Source organism: Mirounga angustirostris, unplaced genomic scaffold, assembly GCF_029215605.1.
Source record: "Mirounga angustirostris isolate CCGP_5_RB_7025 unplaced genomic scaffold, mMirAng1.0.hap1 SCAF_7, whole genome shotgun sequence".
NCBI lineage: Eukaryota > Metazoa > Chordata > Mammalia > Carnivora > Phocidae > Mirounga > Mirounga angustirostris.
Window position 1 is genome coordinate 105,306,720 of NW_026991715.1, and position 18,321 is coordinate 105,325,040.

The window sequence follows — 18,321 nt, forward strand, 5'->3', positions numbered from 1 at the left end:
GATTGTTTTGACTTAACATGAAGGGCAGATTGAGTCCAAGGAAGAGTACTTTGTATCCCTGTCACTCTCTGGAACAAGTCTGCTCTCAAGCGCAACTTCACCAAATCAAACAGACACAGGGATAAGGGCCAGAGAGTATATGAGGTCAGAGGTATCCCATAGAAATGGGCTGAGCTCATGGGTTCCACAAGTCTCAAAAATTTGGGACAATGACAGTAAAGTCAGTTCCTTATTTTGGAAAAGATCGTCGTTAATATTCATTCCAGGCAAACGAGAGCCTTAAAAAAAAAAAAAAATCCTACCTTGGAGGGACTGATGCCACATCCACCTCCTCAGTAAATTTAGCTGGCTAGGCTAACAAGTCAGTGGATTGGAAGTGCCTAGGAGAGTTTTACAATAAACTACAGAACCTGGAATGATGAGACTGTTGGGTGTTCTAGTGAATAAACAGACTCTGGCTTGTGGGGTTCTGGTGATAGCAGTCATTCTTATAGCAACAACTAGCAGGCTCTGTGCCTGGCACACAGGAGAACAACAAAACGCAAGCAGACACGTTCTGCATTCTGCCACAGATCTGTGAGCAGGAAGCGCGGCTCAGAGAGGCTAAGAGCCTTAGAGGGGCTAAGTGACTGCTTCAAGGTCGCCCTGAGGGAGAGAGGTGGGATTTGAACAGCTGGAGCTGTGGCCCATTTGCAAATACTGCAGTACTCTGAATGTTAAGTCAACTTAACATAATTGCATCTTTCTGTCTTTATTCAGGAGCCGGTGAGGCCGGGTGTTGGCACCTTCGCCTCCATTGTAAGCATCAGTTATCTGCTCCATAGAAACGCTCATTAATAGAGCGTTCTGGCTAACAGAATGCTGGAGGAGGAGAGTTTACATCCTTTCATACGCTATACACAGTGGAGCTGGAAAATCCATTTTAGTGGAATTTTATCTTGAGATTTAGAAGGCGATTAGAACATTTCTAAATTTCTACATTTTGCCAATTGAGGAAGTGTTTCCCCAGCATATTTAAATACAGGAATGGAGAAAAGAGCCAAACAATGCATCTCTAATGAGGCTTCCGTAATAGGACATCAACTGTCACAAAAGCCCCATTTTCGTGATAGGAGATGATACATCTTGCACCCAGGTCATCTACACAGCTACCCCAAACAAGTGAGGCATTGATCGCAGTACAAAGATTTCGGAGGCAAAAGTAAGAGCAGCTCCAGGACCCTGCTGATTGCTGCACACACCACTAATTCACCTCAGTGGGCAGGCACCTCTGAGCTCAATTAACCCTTATTCCCAAGGCCACCCATAAACCCCGAGGTAAACATGGCTTTCTTGGCCCTTGCTTTCTATCAGTGAAATAGATCATTTCTATTGGAGGCTGAGGCGCAATTCTAACTTACAAATTCACCTTGCTATAAAGAGCCTGATGCTTCCGATGTGAATGAGCAGGCACTTGAATCTTGTAACATTGATTCTGTAAATCAGAGAATTTTAAACTGCTGAGGGCATCCGTGATTTCGTCTGCCTCCCATGCCTATTGGGAGGAAATATAAACGCTCTGGATTGTCTGCACACAGAACATTAGTCGTTAAACATGTACTGGAGGCTGAACGATTGCTTTCCTTCCTTCCTTCCTTCTTTTTTTTTTTTTTCTTCTCATTCTTCCCTCTCTTTTTCTACTCACCACGACCATTGTTCAGAAGCAAATTGGAAATCTGGTAATTAGGCCCTGACTCACGGTGTAGTATTAGAGTCCCGAGCCAAAGTTCAACACCCTGAAATGAAATTTAAACCAATTAATCTGTTAGATTTTTATCGCTTGTCCGTGTTTTCTCAGCAATTCCCCCAGCACGTGGCCTTTGATCAACTCTCATACAAACGCTAAAATGTGTGCCTGCTGCTAGCAAGATGGGAATGACATTAACATGGGTACTCATAAAACAATCAGAGCAGAGAAGCCCTCAAACAGGCAGGGCATGGTAATATTTAATAAAAGCACACACATAATCTTCAGAATTAGCATTTTGTGCCTTGCAGTACCTTTGGGAGAAGAGCTTTTATTTGTGGAGTGATCATTATTATAACAAAGAAGAGCTACCTAATAATTTCCACTTTAACTCTGTAATGTGCCACGAGCATTTCAGAGCCATTATGCTAAACTGTGGTGGGGTAATCATGTTATTGTCATAGTTTGAAGGAAAGAAAATCTCCTCTACTTTGGTGGCTGTTGGGGGGGGGGGAAGAGGTAAAAAAAAAAAAAAAGGCAAAAACCCATCAACTTCAACTTTTGTTTTTAATGAGATTTAGAATGAGGAATTGGCTCTCTGTCCTTGTGGTTACCTAGAGTGTGAAAATTCACTGGTGAAGAAGAAAGAATCTTTTATTAATTAAATCAAGACTTGGCTGGTGAAAGTGGTTTTGTATTCTAATCAAATTCACTCCCCTCCCCAATTTCATAATATTTTCATGGAGATAGAATTCTATTGATTATTACACTCCTGGGCTGAATTGAATTCATTTACAAATCTTTGCACCTTCAAATTCTACTGAACATACCCACTGTGACTATTAAAAATGATCTCTTCTTGTCTTCCTCTCCATGTCTCTTTGGCTATCCTGAGTGAAAGAAAAACAAGTCCTTGGCTGCTTCAGATGTGGTCTGAAGGACACAGGGTGTCCTCAGAGTAAAGCTTACCCAGAAAGAAGAGAGAAGGAGAGGCTCAGGATTTGTTAGTCAGCACAGCAGGGCTTTTTTTTTTTTTTTTTTAATTAGTATCAATTTGTTCTAAATAGTACACTCTTTATCTCTTACAGAATTAAATGCTCTGTTATTTAATTTTTATTATGGTAACGTATTACCTTCCTGCGTGCTCATTGAAAACATTCAAACTGTACTACTTTCTATAGAGTAAAATTTAATGGTCTCCCTGCCCCTCAGCCCCATTCCAGCCAATGACTATTTCGTATGGACCCCCTGGGGACAGTGGGTGTCCATCCTTCCAGACCTTTGTTCACATGTAACTACATACACAGAAACACAGGTGCACATACAGGCTCATACATGTCATTTTTTAAAGTAAACAGGATCACACTGTTCGTTGCTTTTTTACTTACTAACATACTTTGACATCTTTCCATGTCAGTTTATAGGAGTCTTTTCCATCCATTCTAATGATCCTCCTAATAATCTGTAGTATGGATAGACCATAATTTATTTAACCGCTCTCTAATTGGGGGCACCTAGACTCTTGAATATTTTACTGTTAATACTGCAGTGAACTTTTGGGTACCTGTAGTTTTAGGCACACTTGCAAGTTTTTCCTGGGCTGCTTTTAGTCTGGCAGGTTTGTTTGTGACTAGGATAAAAGTGTAAAATGGTGGCCTGGGAGTTAAATATAGCCAATAAATATTTTGCTTACAGCCTACACGTTCAAAAAAATTAAATTAGTTGCCGGCATTTAAAGATTGGAAAATTTGCATAAAAATCTGGTTCCCAGCTTCTTTCAAAAGATCAGAAGCCCGGACCACACTGGGCCTGCATTTGTGTAGAGGAACAAGTGGTTAGATCTTCCCCAATTCCTAATTTCAGGGGCCATCCATCTCATGTTTGTTCTGAGACTCTGAGCTGCTGTATTGACCTGTGTTTTCTGCCTTGCCTGTATGGATCTGTGAGTTTTTAACAACTGCTCCTGGACCTGCTCTGTTTAGCTAGTCACAGTGTCTTCTACCTTGTGTTCTTGACATTTTAGAGTTCTTCGTTTGGGGGGAACTATCCCATGCATTGTTGGATAGTTAGCATCTTTGACTTCCAGGCACTAAATGCCAGTAACATCCCTTCCCCATCTCTCTTTGTCAGTGGAAGAGTCCACGAGTCCTTTACCTATTTTCCAGACTTCCCAGTGGGGAAATACTGCAGAGCTTCCTCTTAAGACTGCTATGATGCACAGATGTATAGAAGCACCTTTAGAATGCTTTGAAGCCAAACTTTAGAAAGGTCTGCATGACTTCCTTATTCTAGGAATGGCATCTAGTCTCTAAGCGAGGATAACGGATGGTTGAGTATAGAGGTAGGATCCATCGAAGGGTGTGTCACTCTTTTCTTGAAGTACTTCCTTCAAGGGTTCTTTTCTCTAAAAGTTACAAAGATGGTGTCACATACTGTCTCCTCACCAGCTTATCTCTGGAAGCTTGATGATCTATCTTTCCTCTGGCTAGTTGACAGTTAGCTTTGTTTCTGGTTGGTTGCTCACAGAATTTGAAAACATTATCACTTTCTTTAGGAAGCGTGTGAAAGCACACACACACACACACACACTTACATGTCTTCTTTATCCTACAAATAACAAATGGAAAGAAGTGGGAGGGGATCAAGGCCAAAACCAGCTTGACCATGCTATCAGAACATCTTTACTAAAGGAGAGTCTCTCAAAGATACACCAACACCATTCTGCATCTTTTTGTTCAATGATAAGTAAGCCTGGAGGAGTCCCTACTTATTTAAAGAAATATCTAGAGAAAGATACTTATCTAAAGAAATTTGCATGATTACAAAAATAAAATTTTAAAAATTAAAAGAAAGCTAGTACAGATAATAAACATCAAGACTCTTTTGTTGTTTATGAGGGTAGTCACAGGGTCAGCATTTAATGATGCCATTGGATTTCACACTTTGCCATTAGTCAGGACTCTTTGAAGACCAGTTCAGTTAAACCAAGATCCTATTCTCAGAAGTATCTGGAGATATGGCACTCTCTATTCTACTCTAACAACTAAGTACTCAGTTCGAAATTAAGAATTGAGATTTTGAGACATTAACTAGAATGTTTCCAAACTGCTTTTATTTTAGGAATTCTACATAGTTGTTAAATGTACTTGATTTCTCTTACAAATTTCTTGAAATCATGCATCATATTCTGCCATTGGTTTGGGAATACTCAAGCATGCATTTAGACATCTTTACTTTTTATTTTTTTATTTATTTTTATTTATTTATTTTTTAAACATCTTTACTTTTTAAAGAAAAATTCTGCTTAAGAAAAAGTCTTGTTCCTGTGGAGCATTGATCACAACTTTTATGTGTGTTAAAAATTGGACAAGAATTTTCAAGTCATGAATCATTTACATTTTCTTGATTAATTATTTTGTTTTTGGGAGAAAGTGAAGGAGAGAAAAGGCATCTGAACTGCCCAGTTTTAGTTGTAAATGTATTACTATGAGTTCAGCCAACATGAAATGTTTAGTTTGGATATTTCCTAATTTCTCTGTGCTATTTTATAAGATGAATTTGAATCAAAATCAAATCCATTCTACTTGTTTGTTTGGTGGCACGTGAGCAATGGTCCCACCGGGCTGGGTTTAGTATTTTCTTCTCTTCTTGCAAAAGTTAAAGCATGACATTTTGCCAAATTTGACAAAGTCCAGTAGTTTTTTTTCCAGCTTTTTCCCGTTAAAATTAACTGGTGCGCTCATTGGCTTCAGTATTTGGAAAGTCAGTCTTGGATACTTAATAAACTTTTTATTAAAGAGAAGGGTCTCCTTTCCTCTCCTTGTGCAATATCTCCCTTGCTTTAGAATTTTGCTTTGTTCTTGTTCATAAAAGTAATCATGAGAACAACAACATGGCATTGTGGAGTTAAAATTCCTTGGTGCCCTCTCAGACATTTCAAAAACATAATCCTACAATTACATCTATGCCTAGCAATTCCGTTGAAAATATGCCATGCTCACCAGGCAAGCTACCTCGTCTGTTTAGAATCATGGTATTTGCAAATTATTTCCCATCTCCAAGGGCCATTTGTAATGGAAAGAGAAGAGATATGAAATTTTTAAGATGTCCATTCTAGAATTTTATGCCTGGGAATGGCAACAAAACAAAGGCCATGGGACTTTCTGTGGTTCAGCCCTGACTCAGCTATTTCGTTACATAATTCACCCGGCATGACCTGCATACTTTACATCTATAAAATGGGATCCATGACATTTGTTGAAAAAAATCTTAAAGATTTCTAATGAGAAATGTTGCTGTGTTAGTGTTACAGATAGAAGGCATGGAGCAAGAATATTTTCTTGCTCCGGCCTCCTTTCTTTCTCACTTCCCTTTGGACAGAATTGCTTATCTAAAAATCTATCGATTTTCTTTTTGGGAAGTATGTTTAATTATGAAGCAATTCGATAAGGTTTCCAATGTGTCCCAAAAAGCCACCCAATTTTTTTTTTTTATCTTTAGCATCTCATAAATTAGATTTTGCTTCTGTGTTTTATTTCATAAGATTTCAGGTTTGAAAATGATTGGGTAAAATATATGTATGTCAATAGAAACAATGAAACAAATGCTTTTAAAACTGAAATCGCACCCTTAGGTTTCAGATCCTAAAGTGGCTAGGAAATGCTGAGATCTTGGGGGACTTTCTGTTCGTGAAAAGATAAAAGATACTTTTTTTTTCTTTTTCTCAAGTCTCCATCATTAAAGTTTGGTTCTAACAGCAGACTCCTTCTCTTTTTCATGTGTGTTGAAAAGCAGCTACTCCCTGTATCAAAGCCATCAGCCCGAGTGAAGGATGGACGACGGGAGGCGCGACTGTGATCATCATAGGGGACAATTTCTTTGATGGGTTACAGGTCATATTCGGTACCATGCTGGTCTGGAGTGAGGTAGGTGTTGTCTGAACATTAATATCTAATAGGTTGGTCTGGTTGAGGATACTGTCTACACTTGAATTTCTAATAGAGTGTGTGTAGAATTTCGTGGTGCCACCCTGGGTGGGCCAGCTCTAGTCTGCAGAACTCCGGGAAACCAGGAGACATGGGTTGGGTATGCCTGGAGGCACCACTTTCTACTGGAATGATTTCCATCCTCTGCCCTGTAAGCACCAGGGGAGCTTCTGTTTTGTCCTTTGTCCTCTTACGCTAGCCAAGGTGTGGAGGTCCTATTGTATATTGGGAATTGGAAAGGAGATGCAGAGTCACAAAATATGTAGGAAAAACTCTGTTCAAACTTTAACAAGGTAGTAATCTGTGAATACTTGTAGATGGGGTCTATGGGAGGCCCATCTTCAAGGAGCACCATTCATATGACAGTAATAATGCAGGTGTAGGTGGTTCTTGACTTATTCAGTGATTCTTCATCCAAGAGTGAGGGATTTACCAGGGCAACCTCGAAGAACCAAAGGCTTTTTCCAGCCCTAAGAGTTTACAGGTCACCGGCATCTTAGTATGTGACCCCAGCCACATGAAAATGACTTTCTTCTGTGTGTGTAGTGCTTTCTAAGCACTGTGATCACTATTTTAACCTGCCAGTTGACCTGCCTGGCAATAATCCGTTACTGTTAGCTCAAGATTATAAAACACAAACATCACTATTATATAGATGCCGTGGAAAACTTGCTTTTGTTTTCTTTCTGTATTCTGAGCCTAGATTTCTTATCCAGTATGCCCAGAACCCCTTCTCTTTCACTTCCCCAAAGTTTAGAATAAAATCCATGGTAGGGCTATAAGGTACTACTGAGCTCATTCATCCCACTTGTTTTACAAGCAGTTGTGTGAATCACTAAGCTTTCTTGGGACTTACTGTACACTAGGCACTGTGCTCAGCTCTTGACACAGATCATGTCAGTCCTTCCCTCTACACCATGGGGTAAATACCCTTAGCACGTATGTGTTCTTGATAAAGACACTAAGGTTTGGAGATATATACTTACAAAACCCCAAAGCAGCTGTCCGGAGCCCATGGCGTGTGGATCATATGTGTGTAGCCACACAGAGAAGTCAGTAGCAGAACTGAAGCTAGAACTCCAATTTTTTATTTCAATGTCTAGCTGTCCTCCCCTAACACCTCTGTTCAGACCATCTAGATATCCTGTGTCTTCTCTCTAAGTGGGCTGCAGAGGTAAGCAGAGAGGTAAGACTGATCGCTGAATATGTCTACCTTCCTAAAGCAGAGGCTGTCTTTCTTTTTAGGCCTTTTGCGTGCACTTCTCACTGCCAGGAACCCACTCAGGCCAGCCCCTTGCCTGTGCTGCTTGTGTTTCCCAGGCCACCAACTAGTGGCCTGCGCTTGGCCAGAGAATCAAAGCTCTCGTAAAACTGAATCAGAGATGGGCTTCTCAGTCCACTGAACTAATTGTTGTCCAAGTTGGATGGATCATCCCAGGCATGAAAGGTGGCCTGAGCTCACGCTGCTGACTGCACCCCATTCTTTGTTGGAACCGTTGAGTTGTACAATTAGAAGCATCACATACATGGCATATTTTGCCACCAGTCTGGTGTCTTTATCCCTGCTAGAGACAGCGGTCCTCACAAGGACAGCTTCTCCCAGATCTTGTGGGCTATATGTCCATCCCTTTCTATCCCTCATTCTGTTGCTTATCATGCAAGTTGAGAGAGGGGAAGAATAAATATAATATGGACTTCTTGCTCCATATTACTGTAGTTGAAGTGAGGCCTGAGAAGTGGGATTCAGAATTGGCAGGAAGCCTTACTAAACCTCTGAGAATAAGGTGGGTTAGTCTGCAGGTTCCTTTAAAACTGTGTCTGTCTTTGCCCAACACTGCATTGGTTATGGAACAAGGGCTTTGATCTATCAGGAAATCATTAACTTGTACTTCCATGTTGTTCCTAGTCAAGGTCCTTGTGTTTCCTCTCTGTTCCCCCACATTCTTTGCCCTCTTTTGGGAACAGGTAAGGAAGATTAAATTCTAATTTAGACTCTTCTGAATTGCTTCAAAGGATCTGTTTCCATGTAACAAAATCAATGCAAGTCATGAAAAAAAATAACCCAGTAAGGCTATACCTTTGTCGTCCTCTTTCTTCAGGCCCTCCGTTGCCACTGGCTTGCATGTACCAGAAGCCCCTCACAATGAATCTCAGTGGGTCCAGCTAGGTGCTGAGGGTGGGGGATATACATGCTCCTTCTTTACCCACCTCCTCCTCCCAAACTGCTGTCATGTGTGATTATGTCATAAATCAACTATGACCCTTTCCTGGTGGAAACCTACCAGGTAGTTTCCAAAACTAGATATTATTTTAAAATAAGTAAATCCTCTGCCACAATAAGTAAATCCTCTGCCACAATAGAATTTATACACAAAATCTGAGTGGAAGATTTTGCTTTGTGTTGTTATTATAATAGTCTTAACATTCAGAAAAATGAGCCTTGCAGAGATGAACTTCTTATAAATATTCTAAACTATTTATATATTTAGATTTTCATACAGGCTATTTGACAGACATGATTTTCTCTCCCTTTTAGTGGAGGGAGAGAATTGGTACTGCTTCAAGTCCAAAAACCCATTGGATAGTAATGAGAAATTGAGAAATACCTCATGTTTATGAAGGGTTTATCATCATAAGCACTTTATGGGTATTATTTTATTTGATCCTCATGATAGCCCTGTATGATACATATGAGTAAACCGAACATCAGAGAGGTTAAGAAACTTGCCCATCATCACACAGATAGTGCTAGAGATGGCATTTATCCTACAATGGTTATTTTTACAAAGGAAATAAAAGCCCAAGTTACTGAGAGGGCAAATGGACACAGAAGAGGGGGAAGAAGGACAGAAATAGGAGAACGAAAAAAACATGCATAGTCGTCCAGGTAATAGGGTAGGAGAGCTAATAGTAATAGTAATAGTAATAGTAATAGTAATAGTAATAGTAATAGTAATAGTAACCGTGGTGGTTGTTTTTAATCACATAAAATTACATAAATGCCTTTCATTTTGGTAGAGGCAAAAAATACCCACTCGTTCTGGGGGCATTTCTGCAGGCTTCCATTGGATAGAATCAGAACTCAATACTATGAGTATTTAAGAGAGGATATCTGTGAAAGATCTGTGGAAAAATGTGTAGTATGACTAATATCAGCTAACATTCACTGAGCACTTGGTTCCTGCCAGGTACCATGCTGAGTATTTGGTATGGCTCTCCGGCGAGCATGTTGTTCTTGTTTTACTGATGAGGAAATTGAGGCTTGGGGAAGTTAAATAAGCTGTTCAGTGATCAAGGGGTGCACATGGGATTTGAACCCAGCCCCAGGGCCTCACCTTCTTAACTGTCCATGATTTAGCCTATGCCAGAATTTTTACCCTCGTGTTTTATTACAGCAGACTAGGGTGTATGCTCACCATTGCCATTGATGTCTTGTACTGTGGTGACGTGGGGATGGGTATCTTAACAATTATTATCACCTTCCAGGCTGAGGTAGACTTGGGATGCAGAGCAATAAGAGTGATCCCTTCATTTTCTGGTTGTATAGGCTTGTGGGTGGAGCCACTGGCTTCCAGGAAGAGTTTATCCTTATGAAGAATACATGCTTTGTGTTAGGGGCAGAAGACAACCTCTTCCTTGTCAATGTAGAGAACTTAGGCAGGACAATGAACCTGTTGGGGCCTCATCTCTAGATAGGACCCCTATCTATCTGGCTCTTTGTTCCCTGGCCACATGATCTCTTGAGGTTATGCCACCTCTAAGATCTAGTACTTCTAATTTTAAGTAGACTTTTATCTCTTCTCCATTTCCTCACTCTATAGCCCAAAGCACTCAGGGAGCAGGCTGGTGGGCCAGGACAAGCAGATAACATTTTAGCTTAGCAGCTGATGCTATTATTTGGAGTCTTTTTTTAGCTAAAGAATTTTAAAAAGAGTGAGAGAAAATAGGGCTGGCTTAATTGACCCTCATCTATGCTCTTTCCCTACCAACCCAATTTTTGCAAATGAGTAGTTCAGTTTAGCTCACTGATTGCCCCCTGAGGGTTGGGAAAAAGAAAGGTAGCACTCCATTGCTCCTCACTCAGGGCTGCCTTCTGTGGGCTCCCAAGTTTGGGGTGAACTACATGGCTTTCTTGTGAATTTGGTTTGCCATCTTTGTTATTCTTCCTTATTGTTTCTTGCCCTTTCTCCTCTCTGTCTTTCTAGAAAACAAATTATTATACTGATACCCTTGGGCTTCTTATCCTTTACCCAAAAGACTTAACAACAACAACAAAAATATTTGTAGTGTTTTATATATAAACCCAGGAAAATCAACAAGGTTGATGTGTGCTTGTGATTAACATGGGTTGAGCTTTTTTTCTTGATCAGAGATACACTTGGTTGTTTTTGCTTTTCCATCAACATGTGATCTGGAGGAGGGAGGGGTTCCTGCTACTAGTTTGTAGGGTTAATACTTATTTTAATATCTCCTTGAACTGCTCTAATTGCTAAGCAGTGAGTACTGCTTGGCTTGCCTGTTAGTGTCTAGCACTGGGATAGGTACTACGACTGATCACAGTTAGGCTTTATGGAATCTGGTGTTCTATTTGGAACTTGCTCCCATGAAACAAATTAGGGAGTTACATAATATATTTTTATAATCCAGTGTTAAATTACTAGTTTAAAATTCAAAGCAAGGTTCTAGAAGGCACAGAGAATGGTACAGGCAAAAGTAGACTGTCCAAACAACCAGTCAAGCTCCTGTTATGTACAGATGGATCTCTCTGCTAGGCATTTTAGGCTCTCACAGTCCTTTGATTTAATCACAGCAATCTCTGGGAGAATTTATACAGCTTAAGGTATTTAAGATGCTTGTAAGGAAAGTACATTGGTGAGACTGGTGAGGAGCAGAGGATGAAGGGGACTTCAGGCAGACAATCATCCAAGCAAGGGTTTAGATTGCATGGGGTGGCAGCGGGCAAGGAGCCAGTCAGGAGACGTGGGTATTAATTGCAGTCTTTCTACTGCTCAATCAGAGGATCTAGATTTTAGTTAGTGTTGGTCATCGGGCCTTAGTTTCCCCATCTTAAAATGAGGGGCTTAGACTAAATCCTCATTGAAATCAGCTACAATTTTATAATTCCTTTTATCTAGAGTTTATTCCCTTGAGAGTCCCTTCAAAGTAAGAGTAAGATGGGTAGCAAGTAGCTTCTTTTCTTCCACTATTATTCTTTACTTTTACGACACACTTGCAGTATACCAATATCGTGTTTATTTGCAAAAGCATTCTTTGAATGTCATCAAAACCATTTAGTTAGCTACAAAATTGGATCTCCTTATTGCTGTTTCTTTAGTCTGTATTTCTACTCTCTACGCTTCAAGTCCTGATATCTGATATAATCCTGAGACCTAGACCACACTGTTGGTCTAATTCATTTTCGGATAGTTCTGTGGAATATACCAATTCTTTGGTATATCAATAGGTATGCCGTGGGAGATGGGGGAGGGAGGTTTTTCCTGGTAAGTCTGGGAAATGTTGAGTCAAATAAATTCAACTGGTCCTTGTTCTAGGACTTTGCAAAGCTTTTGAGATACTAACATGCACTGTGAATACCTGGAATACAAAATTTTGTGACCACAGAACATTTTTTCAGGGATCACCTTATAGGAGGATATATTGGGGATGGATGGATTTCATGTTAATGAAGTAAAGTCATGAAATCTAGTCATGAAGTGATTGGTCTGGGGTAGATGTGAGAAAATCATGTGAAATATTTGCAGAGTATTATTCAGATTAGATCAGGAATGTGTAGAGCCATTATTCTTTAATGCTGCGGGCTTTGAACAGAATTTCTCTCATATTTTGTGTCTGGTTTTAGTCACTGCACACTTGGCATTAGATGCCCTGTGATTTTGCAGGAGAGTTACATTTAAAGATTGCCGGAACCTCTTAGCTCAGATGGAGAAGCCAATTTTATCACTGTATGAACCAGTGAGCCTCACACAGGGGCTACGTGTTGCCTTTTGCATCCAGATGAATGTTTTCTTCAACTGCATTCCCAGAGATGGGGGAAGTCCAAAGAAATTTCGGTGGGGGTGGGGCTGGGGGTGAATATAGTTAGGTAAATAAAAGGCAGTTTGGGGGCTGAGAAATGATTTCCTGCTTTAATCCAAAAGTTGGAAAACACAGTTTTAAATGTAGTTCCTGACTTCTTTCTTCTTTCCTATCTCTACTTTCCATTCTCATCTGTACACAAAGCTCAGAGCTTCGAAGGATTGTAAATAAAAAATAGCATTTGCCCCTCTGTGACGTTAAAAAATGAATGGCTACAACTCGTACATGTTCCCACTGGAAGTTTCCCAGGCCTTTTTGTTTGGCCTTGATTTTTACGGAACCACATGTAGAATCACAAAATTTCGAGGGCTTTGAGGAACCTTTCCAGTCATCAAGTGCAGCTGTTTTTGGGGGAAATGAGGAAAAAGAGCCTCCAGAGTCATACTGTGACTTGTCCTGGGAATGCATTAGCTACTACTTAGTGCTGGGGTCACAGCCCAGTTCTCCAGACACCAGCCTCACCCCCCATTCAACTTTCTCTTGTTCCAGTTTTCTCATGGTATTTCTTTAGTCTTTTAATAAACTTCCTTATATTTACCAAACCCTCCCAAATTTTATACATGATAGCACTGGCATTCTGATGACTGTTATTTATACCACATTTATATGCAATACAGTTCTATTCAAATAAAAAATAAAATTAAGAAAGGCAGAGAAAGACATTATCACAAATATCTTTTAAAATTTCATAATGTAAATATGGTATATAAATGGCTATGTCGTTTATTTTATATATATTGGGGCCTACATATATAAGTTTAATTCAAAGTTGATGAAATGCATGGATTTAAAAATAATTCATGGTTTCCTACTTGTCCTAAATATATAAGTTGCCAAGCCTGTATGCAACCTGTACTTACTGATCATCTGTTAAGTGGAAGATGCTTAATGCAAAATTATAAACTTTATTTGTAAGGACTAAAAGGGGCAGCCTGAACCGGTTGCATTTGTTAACTTTGAATGTGACTTTGAAGAACACCTTTCAAGCCCAAGTTATTTTATGGGGAATCATTTTTAAATGAGCCAGCATATTTAAAAAACAGATTAAAAATACTCTAGAGGCCTCTTTAATGTAGTTACATAGTTACAACCATGCTCACCTTATTCCTAAAAAAGCTTTAGTCTATATTTTTATTTTTAATGACTAAGGCACTCGAAATCTATCCTCTATGTTAATAATTATATGATGGTTAAAAACGACTTTAAGATGACATTCTCCTTTAGTTGTTTACGGTGCTTTCAGGAGGCACAAGTGTGTGCCATCACTTGAAAATGGAAACCAGGCAAGTGTGATGCATTTCTAATTTTAACATAAATCAAAGACAAAATTCACACCTGGCTGCAGTCATGTGACTTTTATGAAGAAAATGGATAACTATATAGTGTTGTGTTCATTTTATATGGGTGCTCTAAGTAGCTTGCTGGAATGGCTCCCTAATGGTCTGAACTAAAGCCTTCCTCCTTATACAACCTTACTGGCTTCCTCCTTCCTAAACCCACAGCTCCTCGGTTTGGGATTCAAGCATGCCCCATGAAGGCTCTGAACTTTCTTTTTAACATCCTTGCCCGCTATTCACCTTAACTTACGCTTTAGTCACACTGAGTCGTTAGTGGACTCCTTATACCCAGAGTGATTTTTTGCTTCTGTACTCTTGCCTTTCTTATGCCATTCCTTCTTCCACAATGTTTTTCCCTCCTCTCTGTGTGCAAATTCTTCTGCCCTTTAAGATCCAGTAAAATGCCACTTTTGTCTGTAAATCTTCCCTTACAGTTTAGATATTGAATATTTCCCTTTATCCTAAATTCCTACATGGTCTTATCTGTAACATATTATGTTCCTTATAACTTTCTATCTTTAATTATTGTGATTTAAAGGGATGTTCTCTCTCATAAGGCAGGATCCATGCTAAATTCAGCTTAGTCTCTCTGTGTTTAGCACAGATCCTTACATGTCAGAGGCATTAATTTATACAAATTTATACAAAATAATATTGAATGACACCTTTCCTTCCTTTCTTCCTTCCTTCTTTCCTTCCTTCCAACAAATGCTCCCTATTAGCAACCATTGTATTCAACGATGCTTCAAAGTGTCAATACCAGATAGATTGCAGTTTAGTTTTTGTTAATGCATGTGTGATTAGGTAGTTTATATTTAGATATATTTATTGTGCAATAAGGATGCATATAATTACCTTAGTGTGAATCTGTTGGTTATGGTGAGGATTAAGTAATAAGACTAGCACTTTCTAGGTGATTGATACCAGTGAGACCTTCTCCTAAACTCATTATAGGCATTATGTCAATTAATCCTTAGATTAAGTAGATAGCTAGCCTCCTCCTCCGTCCCACCTTCTTCTCAGGTAATGAAACTGAACGCCAGAGAGGTTGAGTGACTTTTCAAAGGTTCCACAGCTGGTAATTTGCAAAGCGTGGACCTGAACCAAAATTTCTATGACTCCAGAGCCATCTTTTAGCCATCTAATGAGAATGTAGTAAAACCACACTTACCCAGAGAAACTGTTATATAACCTCAACTGTCAAAAAAAAAAAAAAAAGTAAATATAGAAAATAACAGACTTTGGGGTAACCAGAGCAACAATTTTTAACAAACTATCTTATCTGTTTTCCCAGGTCATAGCAAATCAGAAGGAGCAAACTAGAGGCAGGTTGTTACGAGCAGGCTCAGTGACAGCAGAAATGACAGCTTAATGTCAAGGGCGGAAATGGAAAACCTAAAAAGCAGATGCAGGACTCTATTACCGTGTGGCACATTAATGACTGTTCATAATGACAGTGGCCCTGAGTCATCAAGACAGAGATGGCAATTATATTCAATATATTCTCTCTAAAACAGCAAGATGTGTGTAATGCATCCTCAAAAGACTCCCAAGGAAAGCAGCTGTCGTGGCGCGGTATTAAAAGGGGTTTGGCTCTGGTTTTCTGTGCAGCTCACTTCCTGAAGGGACATGTTAAATGAGGAATTACCGAATATATGTGCAAGTATCAGTGTAAACTGTATGCAAATGTGAACTATGCCACACACACAAAAAACTGTTCAAATGCATCTCTGTTTAGTACTGTATAGCTTTGATATCCCTTTCTTGGAACTTGGAAAGACCAAAAGTATTTCATCGAAAGGTGAGTTCATTCCCTGCTACCCCACCTATCAATCTTTTGGCTTTTTTGTCTTTCCTTCCTAATTCCATAGGCAAAGATTCTGCCTTGCAAACCGCCAGCTTTGATAACAAACATTTAGTCTCTTCCATAAATGTATCTGGCTTTACTTTTCCTTTTATATTTTAATTTTCAAACAAATAAGCAGCAACCCTGGTCTAAGCCAGACCCGAGCAGGGAATGATGTTCCTTCTTAACTGAATTTAGAAAAACAAACCTTGAGAAAGAGCTCATTGTGCAGTTTCAAACCACAGGGGCTGGTGTTATGGGTGTCCAGTCCTCTCCTTCTGGAATACTCTGGACCTCAGGAACTCACCAGTGCTTTTCCAGCTCCCAGATGGTCAGGATGGGATCCAGTCTTTAATGGGGCCCAGTTGGCACAAGATTTACATCCTGGGAAAGAGCTAGAGAAAGTTTATTTAAAAAATAAATTACTGAAAAATAAATAAATAAATCAACCCACAAAACCAAAGGTAGTTGAAGTATAATGTATTTATTTTAGCCTTTTTTCTCCCAAATCTGTTATTTGGAAATATGATCTTGTTGCTGTTTTGTTTTGTACAAGTAACTGCATTGAATTAGGGACATGGTTAGTTTCTTGGTCAGAAGAATTGGGTAGTATATTTTTGTGAATGCTTAATGAGGATACCAGGAAGCTTGAAGTTTTTTTGGGGGAGGGGGTAAAAGTGAACAGTTTTTTTTAGTAAAAAGTTTTTCGGGTGGAGTGGTATTGATAATTTCTTTTTTGTCAATTCACAAGTGACTTTATTGACTCTTTATCTAAAATTATTAGTGGTGGTTAATAGCGTCACGGTATTTATTCACTCAGTGTTCAGAAGTATTTATTGAGTGCCTACTGCTTCCCAGGCACTGTTAAAAACTGAAAACAAGAAAGACAAAATTCATATCCTCACAGGGCTTATATTCTAGTTGGGGTTGCAGACAATAAATAGGAAAATATATCCACATCTGTCTACTATGTGTCTGTGTCTCTTTCTATATATGAGAGAAATTTCAGGCAGTGTAAAGGAATACTCCTGACCATTCAAAAGCTTAGGTCTTAAATCCCTTATTTAACTCAACTCCCGAGATTTTAGTTTCAAGTCTCCTCTGACATTCATACATAAAGTTTATCTTTGCGAATTCATGTGACCCAACATATTTTGTTAAACATTGGGCTAAAGTTATTTTCTTGAGAGGACAAAAGGAAACCAGAATGTTTGTGAAACAGTAAATGCCTCCACTGGCTTTCTCTCATGTTCTCTGAGAAATCATATACTGCCTTTGAGACAGGCAATTCCTGGGAATGAAAGAATCTGTGTTACGAAACCCAGAGAACTCTGATTAGGGAACAACCAGAATGCACTGAGGGACTCAGGAGAAGAGATGGCATCCGCTGATTTATGTTGTATCCACTTCAGGGAAATAGAGATATAATATGGAGGTTTAGCCAGTACAGTCGCTACGAATATACACTTTTCATATTTCAACTTGCTTTAGGAACTCCTGAAAATAATATTTTTTAAACACCACGTTTAACTAGAGAAAGATGAATGTTCCAGGGTGGAGGAAAAATAAGTTTGCTTGTTTGGTCACTACTACTGTGGTGTCTCTTTAAAAATCCTTAGTCAATTTGGTTTTGAAGCTTTAATTATGCATTTATGTTACAGTTTTCTTATTTAAATGTCTGCTTCGAGCGTCCATCACTCAGCACCCCCTGCCTATCTCAAAAGAGATGGATATTATTATCCTAACTGAGGAGGAGGGAGAATGCTGTGAGAATTATTAATACATAAATTAAAAAATTAATCTGGAAAGAGCTTTAGGGCCTCTAGAGAAGCTCTACCCAAACACAAAGCATATTTAACATTATTATAAGCACTCCCACAGAGCAGATAGGCCAGTGCAGTGCGAGATGAGTAAACTGAGGCACAGAGAGTGACAATGGGTGGTGGGGCCAGTGTATGTTAGAACCCAGATCCTTGGGTGGGTAACACCCAAAGACAGCTGCACCAGAGCCCACTTAAGGCTTTTTCTGGTCTTGAATGTTAATTATTTCTCCAAAAAGAAATTTCCTTCCTTTTCACCCCTTCTCTTTAAGTCTTTGCTTGTTTGGACTGTGTGTGTGTGGAGAGTGATTAAGGCTAAAATATTAGGATTCTAAGGCTAGCAAGGAAAACTCACTAGTGTGCTTTCTAGTAATCCTAGTTATTTTTCTGGCTTTGTGGCTTGGAACTTCAAGTTGCATTTATTTCATATAGTCCCATTGGTTAGAAAACACACATAAAGGCTTATCTTGGAATTGCTTTTTTGTTTTGCCAAGAAATAATTCTCAGCCAG

The 18,321-nt window shown here is 39.3% G+C and overlaps 1 protein-coding gene across 6 annotated transcripts in view; it reads left to right on the forward strand.

The window, feature by feature from the left end:
- EBF1 (EBF transcription factor 1) overlaps positions 1-18,321 on the forward strand; it is a 397,553-nt gene that overhangs the window by 291,425 nt on the left and 87,807 nt on the right. For 4 of the 6 annotated variants that reach the window (XM_045901995.3, XM_045902007.3, XM_064596603.1 and 1 more), the window contains one exon: positions 6,518-6,651. In XM_045901995.3, coding sequence (XP_045757951.1) covers positions 6,518-6,651 — 134 coding nt within the window. The remainder of the gene's footprint in view (positions 1-6,517; positions 6,652-18,321) is intronic. The other 2 variants (XM_045902000.3, XM_045902010.3) reach the window with 1 other exon arrangement.